Source organism: Mobula hypostoma, chromosome 5, assembly GCF_963921235.1.
Source record: "Mobula hypostoma chromosome 5, sMobHyp1.1, whole genome shotgun sequence".
In the NCBI taxonomy this organism is placed as follows: domain Eukaryota; kingdom Metazoa; phylum Chordata; class Chondrichthyes; order Myliobatiformes; family Myliobatidae; genus Mobula; species Mobula hypostoma.
In genome coordinates, this window is record NC_086101.1 from 142,442,869 (window position 1) to 142,457,990 (window position 15,122).

The 15,122-nt window shown below is 41.9% G+C and overlaps 1 protein-coding gene across 8 annotated transcripts in view; it reads left to right on the forward strand.

The window, feature by feature from the left end:
* The window catches only part of znf462 (zinc finger protein 462), a 130,940-nt gene that overhangs the window by 88,942 nt on the left and 26,876 nt on the right, over positions 1–15,122 (forward strand). For all 8 annotated transcript variants that reach the window (XM_063049116.1, XM_063049114.1, XM_063049115.1 and 5 more), the window contains one exon: positions 14,574–14,747. In XM_063049116.1, coding sequence (XP_062905186.1) covers positions 14,574–14,747 — 174 coding nt within the window. The remainder of the gene's footprint in view (positions 1–14,573; positions 14,748–15,122) is intronic.

Genomic DNA, 15,122 nt, shown 5'->3' on the forward strand with positions numbered 1-15,122 from the left:
AGTGCCTTTTGAGGTCTCAGATCTTGCACCAGTTATTAGTTGATGCAGAATGTGAGGGACAACTTCCCCACTTAAGACTGGGGCATCCCAGAGAGACGATTCTGCTGCTGGAAGCCCCATTTCCCCATCCACTCCTGAATCCGGCAATCTGAACTCAACACGTGTATTCCATCAGAATCACTGACCTTTAACTGTTGCCTTTGGTACCTGCTTTTCAAAGATTCAGCCCATTATGTGACCCCACCTAGATGAGCCCTAATATTCTATAGTAAACTCTTCATGGTATTTAATAATTTTCAAAATTCTGATTTTAACTATGTTGAAAGTTCCCCTACTTTGCTAGTTGAAACCTTGAAGTCCCTGGCATTTATTAAACTGGTAATTGGTCACATGTACCAAGACACAGTGAAGAACTTTGTTTTTCATTCTATCCGTACAGATCTTCTCACAATGTAAGTACATTGAGGTTGTACAAAGGGAAGGACAATAAAATAATACAGAGTATAGTGTTACAAGGAACGAGCAACAAGATGCAGGAGCCGTGACAAAGTTGACTGAGAAATCAAACATGATTTCCGATTCACAAATCATACGTTGACTCCAGCCAGTCAAAATATTGGGGCAGTCCTTCTATCCCAGTGCCAGCACTAATTCTGGAAGTTGTCTGTGTTACCCTGTGGATGATCTGGATTCCAGCATTGCTGTGGGTGTAAGTTGGCACTGGTGTCTTCTGCCTTGGCACCTACCCAAGCTACTAGAGGCCCCAACAGTGCTCTAGTGGGGTTTTTCAGTTCTGAAGGTTGGAAAGCGTACTTGCCAAGCTTGTGCTCGATGAAGCTGATTCAAGTATAGTAGAGTGTTTATTTGAACAAATAAGTGAAATTAGCTGAAAGGAGAGAATTGTTATTTTATTACATTAATGATTTGAGTTAACTTTGAGTGTGAATATGTTTCATTGAACATTTAAAATGTAAAATGTTAGTGTTTTTAATTATATTGCTTCTAATGTGTCCTAGGTGCTATCGAACACTTTAATGTCAAATAATTTCACAAATATTTAGTAGGCCTGACCTCATAGCTGGGACAGTCCAGGGTCAGGGCTTCATCAGCTGTCAAAGCTGTTCTGTGAGGCCAGCAAGCTGCCTCTTCTAAGATCCTTGGTGACGTCCTGCTAGACTCCCAGAAGACAGAGAACATTCCACACCAGCAAGGGGCCAATGATTCTGTGCAATAAATGATCTGATCCATAGTTGTTCCATGAACTCTTCTTTCCCTGCATCAGTATCTTTACACGATGGGAATCCAAGAAAATGCAGTCTGATGCATCCAAAGTCACTGCAGTCTCCTCTTTTAAACCCTCAAGATGACTGTTGTTGTGTTCAGGGAATTTGTTTTTTTAAAATTCTCAATAATTTCTATTTCTTTGTCAGTGCTTGATTCCTTAACTTCACAATGTTTAAAAACATTGTCGGATGTGAAGTTGTACTTAAAATATTTTCATGTAATAACTTTCCTTCTGTAAGCAACCCACTTTTGAAGTTCATTTTTGCATACCTGTGAAAGTGTTTACAATAGTTTGTCTTTCCCAGTTTGTTGTTGGTTTTGTTTTCTCTTTAATCATTTCTTGTTCATCCTTTGGATTCTAAAACCTTAATTATCCTTCTGTCATCTTCCTTGAATCCTAACTTTTATAGATATCCATAGTTGAACTACTTGTTTTTTGTAAATTCTTGAGGAAATGGTCCCTTATTAAATGCTAAATTATTCCGCTAAATACTTGTCATTGCTTATCTATCATTGGTATTTAGAATTTTTCTATGTCTTCCACATTTACATCGATCAACTTGTCTGACATACAAGAACTTGTATTTCAATTTGGTGACACCACTTTTAACCTCAAATGGTTCAGAATGATTCATTTTAATATCAGTGAATGTATAGTATACAACCTGAAATTCTTGCTCTTTGCAAACACCACAAAACAGGAAAAAAACAGAGTGAATGACAGAAACATTAGAACCCCAAAGCCCCCCCACCCTCCGCTCAAGCAGCAGCAAAAATAAAGCTCATGAAATTCCATGATCATCGTTCCACAGATCTCACTACTAACTCTCACTGTAGAACACTAATAAGAAACTTTGGTTGTTCAATAAACTTATCTCATAAATTGCCTTCAGTGCACTCCGTGAGTACATCTTGATGCTATCTATCATTAATTTGGCCAGTGTATTTGAAGGCTTAGCTTCTCACAACTACCACATTAGCTTATTGTTCCCCCTCCCCCAAACTTCCTGACTTTCACATTGTCCAGCACCATAACAGCCCATCAAAGATCATAAATCACTCCCCCATGATTTCGTTACATAGGTCAATGGAAACTGATCTATCTAGATTTTACCCAAACATCTTTTCCTGTCCGATCTTTCTCCTGTTTGTTTCTGTCATTGCTGCCACTTCCCACTCTTCTTTTGCAAAAGTTAGATAAATGGTCTTTACAGTTTAATACTTTGAATACATGCAAATATCATGCGATGGAATGTGAGAAAGGGAGATTTGCTTGTAAGAGCTAGGATAGTTCAACCTGTAAGTGCGTACGCATGTGAGAGACAGAAACCAGCTTCTGCTTTGCGTTTATTTACTCTGACTTTGAATCTTCAAGATCACTTTGAGATAACTAGGATACATATTTGAATTCAAATGTGTTTTCTCCAACAGCCCTGGTCATGAATTCATTAGAGTACAGTATGTTTACAGGCCCCTTGGCCCAAAGGAGTCAGTGTTAACTGTGGTGCCAGCCCATCCAGCCAGCCCTAATTTCCTGTGTCTGGCCCACATCAATCTAAGCCTGAGCCCTCCTCGACGTGTTCTTAAAATGATACCATTGTAACAGCCTCAACCACTTCCTCTTACAGCTTGTTCCATATATTCACTACCACCTTTGTGGAACAATATGCCCCTCGGATCCCTTTGAATTCTTTCCCCTCACCTTGAACCTATGCCCCTTAGTTTTGGACTTCCCCTGGGGAAAAGACTTATTACATCCACCTATTCCTTATTTCTGTAAGGTTGCCTTGTGTTCTCTGATGTTCCAAAGACTAAAGATACAGCCTGGCCAATCTTTTCCTACAACCCAGTCCCTCCAATCCTGGCAACACTCATAAAAATTTCTAATGCACTCTCTCCATCTATTTCCTGTAACAGGGTGACCACATCTAAACACAGTACTTCAAGTGTAACTTTGCCAGTGACTTGTATAACTGCAACATAATGTCTCTACTCCTATTCTCAATGCCTTGATGGCCCCTCATTCACTAGCCCATCTGCCTCTGATGCTGCTTGCAATGAACTAGACATTTGTGCCTCTTGCTCACTCTAGCCCAATGCACTCCACTGCCCTGAGTCCAGTGCATTGTATTAAAAGTGTGGATTGCATCTTCCATTGTCCCTTGTCAGTGGGCTACAAACCAGTATACCATCCTTTCCTCTGCGACAGCAAATTGTAAGGACAGTCCCCCTCCGTGGTCTTGGGTACACGAATCTAGGCTGATGCTACACTGCAGTGGTCAGTGGGTACCTTCTTGTGACTTGGACCTCAGGTGGACAGAAAAGATCCCATGGCAATATCAAAGAGAAGGGCGTTTGCCGCAAGTGCTGTGTGTACGCGAGTCTCCCACAAGCAGCATTAGGCAAATAACCAGATTAGCGTGTTTACATCATTGCAGGCATATTAATCCAGTCATTTGCCTAGTGCTGTGTGTGTGAGCGTGCTCTGCAGAAAGGGTTTTGCCCTGCTGTGTCAGTGACCATTTCAAAAGTGCTTTGCTGGCTGGTAAATGCTAAGGGATGTGCTAAAAGATTAAAGAAGCTCCAGAAATTGTCTATGTATTTTTCATACACGCAGATTGTCTATCCATAAGATATAACAGAATTAGGCCACTCAGCCCACTAGGCCTGCCCTGCCATTCCATCATGGCTGATTTATTATCCCTCTCAAACCCATTCTCCTGCCTTCTCACTGTAACCTTTGATGCTCTGACTAACCAGGAGCCTACCAACCTCTGCTTTAAATATACTCATGACTTCACTTCCACGGCCTTACGTGGCAGTAAATTGCACCATCCTCTGGCTAAAGAAATTCCTCCTCATCCCTCTTCTAAATGGACGTCCCTCTATTCTGAGGCCAATCCTGTGTCTCCCTCTATAGGAAACACGCTACGCCTTTCAATGAGATTCCCCCTCATTCTTCTAAATCTAGTGAGTATAGGCCCAGTGTCGTCCAATGCTCTTCATACTGTATGTTAACTCATTCAATCCAGGAATTATTCTGGTCAACCTCCCCAGATGCTCTCTAATGCCAGCACATCTTTTCTTAGATAAGGGACACAAAATTCCTCTTAATACTCTCAAGTACAGCCTGACTAATGTTTTAAAAAGCCTCAAGCATCACATCCTTGCTCTTGTATTCTAGTCTTCTTGAAATGTATGCTGACATTACATATGCTTGCCTTATCACTGGCTCATCCTGCAAGTTGACCTTTATGGAATTATGCACAAGGACTACCAAATTTTGCACCCCTGATTTTTGACACTTCCTTACACTGTATTCCATCTGCCACTTTTTTGTCAATTCCCTTAATGTAAGTCCTTCTGCAGACTCCCTGCTTCCTCAACACTATCTGCCCTTCCGCTTATCTTTGTATCATCTGTAAACTTGTCCTTAAAGCCAACAATTCCATCATCCAAATCATTGACATATAACATGAAAAGAAGTGGTCCCAACAGAGACACCTGCAGAACACCACCAGTCACCAGCAGCCAAACAAAATAGGCCACCTTTATTTTGACTCTGCCTCCTGCCAGTCAGCCAATCTTCTATCCATGCTACTATTTTTCCTGTAATACCATGGGCTCTTGTTTAGCAGCTTTGTGTGGCACCTTGTCAAAGGCCTTCTGAAAATCAAATTAAATAGCATCTACTGACTCTCCCTTATCTATCCTACCTGTTATTTCCTCAAAGAATTCCAGTCGATTTGGCAAGAAATGCTGACTTTGGCCTACTTTATCATGTGCATCCAAGTATCCTGAAACCTCATCCTCAATAATGGATTCCAGCATCTTCTCAAACACTGGAGTCAGGCCTACTGGTCTATAATTTCCCTTCTTAAAGACAGCAAAGACATTTGCAATTTTCTGGTCCTCCAGAACCATTCCAGAATCCAGTGATTCTTGAAAGACCATTACTAGTGCCTCCACAGTCTCTTCAGCTACCTCTTTCAGGACCCTGGGATGTAGTCCATCTGGTCCAGGTGACTTATCTACAATATCTTCCAATCCCTCAGCTTCCCAAGCAGCTTTTCCTTGACAATAGTAATGACACTTCCTTCTGCCCTCTGACAGTCTCAAATTTCTGGCATACTGCTAGTGTCATCCACAGTGAAGACTGAAGTAAAATACTAATTTAATTCATCCGCTATTTCTTTGTCCTTCATTGCTATCTCAGATTCATTTTCCAGTGGTCCAATGTCCACTCTTTATTCTTTATATATCTGCAAAATCATTTGGTATCCTCTTGAACATTAGCACCTAGCTGACCTTGATATTTCATTGTTTCTCTCCCTGTATTTTTATCAGTTGTCTTCTGTTGGTTTTTAAAAGCTTCTCAATCATCTAACTTCCCACTAATTTTTGCAAAATTATATGCCCCTCTCTTCTGCTTTTATGCTGTCTTTGACTTCCCCTGTCAGGCACAGTTGCCTCATCCTCCCTACTTCTGCATCGTTAACATGTATATATCCTACACCTTCCGCATTGCCCCCAAAAACTCATGCCACTGCTGTTCTGTCATCCCTTTCCAATCAACTTTGGTCAGCAACTCTCTTGTACTTCTGTAATTCCCTTTACTCCACCATAATACTGACACATCTGACTTTAGCTTCTCCTTCTCAAACTGCACGGTGAATTTCGTCTTATTACGATCACTGTCTCCGAGAGGTTCCTTTACCTTAAACTCCCTAATCAAATCCGTTTCATTATGCAGCACCTAATCCAGAATTGTCTGTCTTCTAGCGTGCTCAACCACAAGCTGCTCTAAAAAAGCCATCTCATAGGCATTTTACTAATTCCCTCTCTTGGGATCCAGCACTGACCTGATTTTCCCAATCTAACTGCATGTTGAAATCCCCCGTGACTATCATAACATTGCTCTACCTTTTCTATTTCCTGTTAAAATTTATCCCTGCCTCAGGACTCAAATTATTGTTTAAAAGCGTTTTTCTCCTCTCCCATTTCTCACTGGTTTGATTTATGTTGAACCAAATTCTTGAACTTTATACCCTCTGTGCCTCCATACCCCAATTTGTTGTTCTTGTGACTCCCACCCTCTCTTCCCAGTTCATTCAGTTTGATGAGGTGCACATTCCTATGAAAAGGGACGTCCTCTGCCCCTCCCCCTTGCCTTTGTTATTCACCTCTTGATTTAGTTACTTTCTTGATGGCCTCACATGAGCTTTTCAAAGAATGAGCTATTGTTGTACGCCCTGATGAAATCGCCCACATGATAGTTTCTCCTTCCACCATTATAAATTCCTTTGTTGTTACTCTGAATGGACAGAAATCTACTAATCCATATCCTCTATCCTTCAGACTGTCTCCTAGAACTTTACCATGCTTCCAAAACTTGACACTTTCCCTGTGCTTGTCCCTTTGGATATTGCTGTTTAGAGCACCTTTTTGTGGAAAATACTTTCAGCCTGCTGTGTCTCATTTGTTGCCATAAATTAGCAATGGAACAGTCTTTAAGAATGCTTCCCCTGATCCAGTTGCTGCATTCAGTCTCCAGGCTGTGCTGACAATCTGACTATTATATAGAGAGAGAGAGAGAGAAAGATCCTGAGGCTGATGCCACTTTTGGTTTGCAGAAGCTATGTTCTCTCCTGGTTTCACATGGGGTTTAGTCTGTCTTTGCACCTGATTTGGCTTGAAATATCCTCAGCCAGATTTACTTCCGCTGCTCTCACTCTGTACGCGTGCTTTAGTAACGCTTCCCAAGCATAACTTTCCTGAGAAAAGACTTCAGTTGCCATCTCCTTTGGGCTCTCAGCAGCTGGAGTTCTGGGCCTTTTGCCAGAGCTGTCACTCAGAAGCAAGCCACCCTCTATCTCTTTATATTTGCAGTTGCTCTCTTTCCTGGTGAAGACCTTAATGATTTCTTTTGACTGAATTTCTCCCCACTCATGACTTCAATAGCCTTCCCTGTATCTCTTCAAGTTTTTATGTGTAGAAATCAGAAGAAGCCCAGGTTCAGTGCTGATCTACAGTCTAGTTTGTGTGGAATTTACACATTATCCCCGTGACCAAGTGGATTTTCCCCCCAAGTGCTTCAGCTTCCTCCACATCTCAAAAATATGAGTTGGTAGATTAATTAGCCACTGTAAATTGTCTCAAGTATGTAAGTGAGTGGCAGAATCTGGGGGAGGAATTGATGAGAGTAAGGAATGGATTAGAGTGTCAGAGTAGTTAATGCACAGAAACATACCCACCTTTTCAGCTCATCCATGCTCAGCAAGATGCCTGTCTAAGCTTGCCCCTCTTAACTACATTTGACAAATTATTGTAGCGCTTAGTGTGAATGGGTGATTTGATGTTTGCCTTGGGCTTGGTGGGCTAACGGGCCTGTTTCCATGTTGCTTCTCTCTATGACTATTATTTCATTGCCCCATTGTATGATAGCTTATTTCCTAAAACACACATTGGCTGTGATGTTAAAGCATTGCCTGGTTGTTCTGGACTAATCCCTATGTAAATTGCTTTTCGTAGAACTGTTAAACCGTATTCATTCATAGGTTCTGAGCATCACTGGTCATGCTGGCATTTATTACCCATCCCTAATTGCTCTTATAAACCCTAGTATGCTGCATCATTTCCCTGGGTAGTTTTTGGGTCAGCTATTTTGCTGAGAGTTTAGAGTCACAGCTGTTCTTGTCCCCTCCTTACTTTTAGATGTCACCTATTGGAGTATAGCAATCTCCTTAAGCAGGGAACTGACTGAAAGTGGGCCAGGCAGCATCTGTGGAGGGAAATGGACGATGGATGTTTTGGGTCAAGAACCTTCATTTGGACTGAAAGATTGAGGGAGAGATGGTCATTATGAAAAGGTGAAAAGCAGGTGATTACATGTTCCACCTTCTCTCCTATGAGATTCCAATATCTGTAACTCTATTGCCTCCACCTATCACCTTCCAATTTCTGTCCTCCTCCTCCTGCCTTTCACCACCTCATCTGGATCCACTGATCACTTACTATTTCTTGCTCCACCCCGTTCCTGAACTCAATCCTGACCTTTTTATACTGGCTCTCTCCCTTCTATCTTCCAATGGAGGGTCTTGGATCAGAACACCGACTGTACATTCCCCTCCACAGCTGCTGCCTGACCTTTTGAGTTCATCCAGCATCTGCAGTCTCTTGGGAGTTTCCTCTGAAATGTTAGGACAATGGGTGGAACAGATTCAAAAACAACTTGCTGAAGGTGATGATAAAAAAATTTGAATGATGGCTATTTACAGGCCCATGGAGAAGAGCTGGGGGATCAATCTCACTGGAAATTCTGTCAAAGAGCTACAACAGTTATGCTAGGCTGAAGGAGAATCAACAGCTGGAAGGAAGCATTGTCTGTGTTTCTCACTGTGTAGATGCTGCCTGACTGGGTATTTCTGGCATTCACTGTTCTTATTTCAGATTTGCAACATCTGTGGGCTTTTTACTTTATAAAAGCCACATAGTGTAGTTATAGGACAGAAGTGTTCCACAATGGTTAACCTTTCTGTAACAGCAAGGGTAAACTTCAGACAGTCTTGTTTAAACATTTGGGTTCAAGGTGAAAATCGGTGGTTGCATTGTGTGGGTCAACATAACTATGGTATCATTAGGAGTCTGGGTCCTGTGTTCCTGAACGCTGAGACAGGTTAATGTACCGTTTGTTTAGAGGTGAAAAAATATTGCGAAAGGAAGCACCCCATTGGAGTAGGGGAATAGTTTACGTACCATTCTCCCATAACTGACATTTAATCTGTGTGGCTTTGGAAAAAGGGGAGCAGTAGAGAGGGATTAACAAGTTGAATTTGATTTTTAAGAGGAAATGATCTTTCACGAGCCAAACAAATTTTGGGTTCGGAAACTGCTGCCAAATAAACAGTGGAAGCTTTGTAAAATTTTGGAAGTGCATCTTGTAATATTCTCTGTTCTTTGGCTTGTCGGTGTTTCAGCTACACAATTGATGTGTCAGCTGAGGTTTGGTGAGTATCAGGTTTGTCACCAAGGTCAAAAGCAATGGGCTTGAACACCCAGAGATTTTTAAATTCATGCTGCATTCTTGGCAGACCTGTAACATTGCATGATGTAGCCTTTGAGTTGAGGGTGCCCCGGATGGCGCAGCAAGTAGAGCAGCTGCCTCGCAGTGCTAGACACCTGACTTTCCCAGTAGAGTTTGCACATTCTCACTGCAATGGCATGAGTTTCACTTCGATACTCTGGTTTCCTCCCACATGCCAAAGGCAGTATGGGTCAGTTAATTGGTCACAGGAATTTGTCTCTAGCATGAGAATTATGGGATTAGTTGATCACAATGTAGGGATAATGAGAATGGTTATTGTTGATAGTGTAAATCAGGGGTCCCCAACCTTTTTTGCACTGCAGACCGGTTTAATACTTACAATATTCTTGCAGACCGGCCGACCGGGGGGTGGGGGGGGATGGTTGCCAAAGGACAAGAGTACCATTCAAATATGTTGTGTTTACCCAGAGAAAGACTACAATGACCATGAAGCCTTGTGCAGGCACCAGTGCGCATGCGTGAGTACCTGCCCCCTTTTCTCCCCCTGCAAATCATTTTTGGCGACTCCGGTGGGGGGGGGGGTATTAATCATGACCGGAATATCAGTGATAAGTGCCTAATACACTCAATTTCGTTTCTGAAAGGGTTTATCTAACGAATTTAATATTAAACACACAGCGCTATTTTCCTCGCATGAATATAGTGATAAGTCAATTATCATGGGAGCTTGAAGTAAGTGTTGAACGAACTTCCAGTAGAAGTGGTAGATACAGGTTCGATATTATCATTTAAAGAAAAATTGGATAGGTATATGGACAGGAAAGGATAGAGAGTTATGGGGTGAGTGCAGGTCGGTGGGACTAGGTGAGAGTAGCGTTCGGCACGGACTAGAAGGGCTGAGATGGCCTGTTTCCATGCTGTAATGGTTATATAAGTAAGTCAACAGGAACATCATAACATTTTAAGTAACGTTTGGATATTAAGCACACCGCATATTTCCCTCGTATGAACATATAAAATAATTGCAACACACCAATATTGCTGAATCAGTGGGAGCCCTGGGCTTGTCTCCCTGCAACAAGACAGTGCCATCGAGGGGTGATGGGAGACAGCGATACTCGAAGGGGGTTCATTATGTCCAGTCTGTTCCGCAATTTAGTTTTCGTTGCATTCATTGCAGAAAACTCCGCTTCGCAGAGATATGTTGGAAATGGAAGCAACGTTTTCAGTGCATTCGTGGCTATCTCACGATATTTAGCCTTGACTTTGATCCAGAATGCCGGCAGAGATGTTATGTCAAGCATACTTTTCAGTCCGCCGTCATTTGCAAGCTCGAGGAGTTGACATGGATGACACATGCGTAATGGCTCAACAATGGGCTTGACAGGGAATGAGGAAAGGTGCAGCTGACTTCTATTGCCAAATCATATCGTTTCCTCGCGGCCCGGTAGCGCATGCTTTGCGGCCCGCTGGTGTAAATGGGTGGGCTTGAAGGCTGTTTCTCTGACTGTATATTAATGCAAGGTCCCATATGCGCTCCCAAAAGACTCCATGGCACTCTTGCAGGCAATAGTTGGAGATTTCTCTGGTGTTCATCTGACCAGTAACCAAAACACGTTGCTGGCTGTGAACATACCTGTTCCATTTATTTTATTTTTATTTATTGAGATACAGCACAGAATGGGTCCTTCTGGCCCTTTGAGCCACACTGCCCAGCAGCCCCCGATTTAACCCTAGCCTAATCGTGTTTGTAGGAGTTTGCTTTGTAAAGTGGATTGTTAAGTTTATTGTCATAGGCATATGTACAGTAGAAATGCCACTGAAAATAGCTATTTGCAGCTGCGCGTTCATTACAAGATGAGGACAACCATAAGCTAGGGTAAACTTAAATTATATGTAACTTACATGTTTCTCATGCTATGGCTCCAATGGACTCAGCTGACAGCTGAGCACCTTGGGACTTATAATCTCTGGAGGCTGATATAGGAATGCAAGGTTTATGAAATGGCAAATTATATTGAACTTAACCAAGTAAAATTGACTTTTGAGAAATAAGAAATTACTTTCAACATGTATTATAAGTTAAGAAAATGGTAATAGAATCCTTATTACTATTCAACTATGTGGAACCATTAAAGAGTTAAGTTCAAAGGTTTGGTTAAGTAATGGAACTGTAATCCCATTGAACTAGCTAATATTTAGCTACCGTCTGTGTAGATGTATGGGCTATGATGGTAATGCCCTTACATTTTCATTAAACATTGCATCCCATCAAGATCTTTGCATAGATTCTGAAAGTGTTAGAAAAGCCGTAGAAATCAGGAAGCTATGTTGGGATCATACAAATTGAATCATTATCCTAAATCAGTGGAGGCTATCTTAGTGTGAAATAAGGAGAAAATTCTCTATCCTGGATGCTAATCATTAACTGCAGTCAGAACTAAGATTGATATAGTTGTGGATTTGGAGGAATTGAAGGATATGAGGATTGTGCAGGAACACGGTATTATGGTAAAAGACCAATAAGGACCTTGAATGGTGGGGCTGACCAAAGGGCCCAAATAGCTTACTTTTCCTATTTCTTGTACTCTTCTAATAGGGGACTGGGGAAATTCTCTTAGGAGATGTGATCCTTGCATTTTTAATAGCACTTTTATCACTATTCCTCTAGTGGCAGTTCTGTCACAAAGTGAAGATGCTGATTTTAAATATTAATGACTTTTCAAGTTTATTTTTGGATTGCTGTGCAGATTCCATTGCCAGGCAGTACTATGAGACAGAAATAGAAAGTCCATGTTCATTGGATGTTAGAAATAACTCATAGTAACATTTGATCGAGACATGAATCCTAAATAAATGAGCTCAGTTTATAAAAATGATTTTTAAAAAGAAAAATGTAGTGTCTTTCTGTGGTATTATTACATTCTCTTAAAAGAAAATATGTTTGAATTTTTTTTCCTGAGTAAATGAGGCTTCTTGGAGCTTCACTGGGCTCATTTTAGTTTAATTTAATCAACACCTCCCAAATCAGTGACTTCCACTGCCATGAAGGACAAGAGCTGCAGGTGCACAAGTTTTCTACACAGGTTCCTCTTCCTGTCACATCTTGATGTGACTTGGAAATGTATCACTACTGTAGCTAAATGTTAGAGCTCTCTGCACACCAGCCAGAAGGACCACAGCTGTCAGTCAAGGTGCTTCACCGCCACCTTCTCAAGGGCGATAGTGGCCTTGTCAGTGATGCCTGCATCATTTAAGCTATAAATAAATCTTCATTTCTCCACCCATTTTTGGGCTTGCTGATCCCAAATTTCTCTAATGAGATATAGTCCTACTGCTGCACAGTCCCTCTTGTTTGAGTTTTGTGCTCCGTGCATATAAATGACAAAAAGATTTTAATTTGTATTACTACATTTTCAGGAAATCTCAGAACATATTACTGCGTGCTACATGACGGGCTTCTGAGGTGTGATGTTAGGAAATGAGGGAGTCGATTTTTTTCCACAGGGAGTTCCAACAAAGAACAAGCTAACGACCAGAGGGTTTGTTTCAATGATGGCATTTTGAGTATAAGCATTTTCTAGCTAGTAGACCTACTTGTTTTATATTTAAATATTTCAATGTTTTTATTTTTGTACATTTACCAGGGAGAGTAGAAAGGGTCATGGTTTAATGTTTCATCTGAAAGGTTACACATCCAACAACACAGCATAGATTTAACCAGCCTCCACTCCATTGACTTCATCTACATTTCCTGTTGCCTCGGGACAGCAACCAGCATAATTAAGGACCCCTCCCCTCCCAGCCTGGTCATTCTCATGTTCTCCCCAATCACTGCCCCACCCCCCTCCCCCCAAATTGAACAGAGGATGCAACAGCTTGAGAACATGTCCTACCAGGCTTAAGGATTGTTTCTATCCTACTGACTTGAACAGACCTGCTATAAGATAAAATTAACTCTTGATCTCTTTCTATCTTGTCATCAAAAAATAGAACATTATGGCACAGTACAGCGCTTTTGGTTCACAATGTTATACTGACCTTTTAACCTACTTCAAGGTCAATCTAACTTTTCCCACCCACATAGCCCTCCTTTTTTTTCCATTCATGTGCTTTTCCAAAAGTCTCTTAATTGCCCCTAATGTATCTGCCTCTACCACCACCCCCGGAATCGTGTTCCGTAGTGTCACCACTCTGTGTGTGTGTGTGTGTGTGTGTGTATAGACACACACACACACACACACACACACCCACCTCGGACAGCCCCCTATACTTTCCTCCAGTCACCTTAACATTATGTCCTCCCATATTAGCTGTTTCAGCCCTATGGGAAAAGGTGTTGGCTGTCCACTCTGTCTATGCCTCATCGTGCCATGGCTGTCCTGACCTTTATTCTTTGTTTACCTGCACTGCATGTTGTTGATAATATTTTCTCAATTCTGCTTTTTTTTTTGGCTTTTGAGCTTGTGTATGGAATGCTCTGTCTGGATGGCATCCAAATAAAAGTTTACCAATGTATCTTGGTACATGTGACAGTAATAAACCAATTACCTCAAGTCTCTGGTGTGGGACCCAAGCCATTGACCCTGTAATTCAGAAGTGAGTATGCTTCCCACAAACCACAACTGCTGCCATAAAAATGTAAGTAAGCGTCAACAATTTGTGTTTCCCCCCCCCCCCCGATCAATCCTGAGGATGTAAACCCGGCACAACTGCGTAGTACCTGCAGCATAGGATCAGGCTCTTTGGCCTGCAGTGCCTGTGCCAATCATGATGCCAGATTAAAGTAATCACTTCTGCCTGCACGTAATTCATATCCCATCATTGCTTGCATATCTTTGTGCCTATCTGAACATCTCTTGAATGCCACTATTGTATCTACTTCCTCTACCATCCCTTGTAGCGTATTTCAGACATCCAGCTTAGTGAGAGTGCATGTGTGTGTGTGTGTTGCCCTGCTCATCGCATTTTAAACTTGCCCCTCTCGTAAAGCTATGCCTGCTGGTATTCAACGTCACTACCTTAGGTAAACGACTGGCTACCTATCCTATCAGTGCCTCTTGTAATGTTATAATCTTCTATCAAGTCTTCTCTCAGCTTCTGACGCACCAGGGAAAACGAGCCAAGTTTGTTCCACCTCTTTTTTTTTTGCTCATACTCTCTGATCCAGGCAGCATCCTGGTAAACTTTCTGCATCCTCTCCAAATCTTCCACATCTGAATACTCATACTGTTTTATCTTTCAGTCTGCTGATGCTCAGGCATCAAGCCCCGTTTCATTACTCAAGGAGCGGAACGTTGTTGGTTACAAGTGCAGCTTCTGTTTCGAAGTCCACCCAACGCCCAGAGCTATATCGAACCACCTTCGCAAGCACGTTGCATTTGGCGAATCTCTGGATAATGTCCACACTGGTGAAGAGGTGAGTTTTATTGTTGGAAGCTTTGTGCCAGCTTTTCAAACGGGTCCCTATACATGTCATTACAAAGGCCTTGCTATCCGGCTTGGATTGCAGTGTGATTGTGCAGTGTGCATGCCATTGTTGTGTACTATAAAACTGATAACGTTTCTTTCTATTTATGTTTTGGAACCTTCGTACTATTTATCAAAACTGATCTGTTCTGCCAACAGAAACCTGACTTCTACTGGGCCTGTGCATCTGTGCCATAGTGAAGGGTTCCACTTTGCCCCTTGGTTATACACTGCTGAGTCATCCTTCAGACAAAGGCCCAAACAAAGACTGGTGATCGGTGGAAATTAACCCATAAATCAACTGATAGGCAGGCAGATGGTGCAC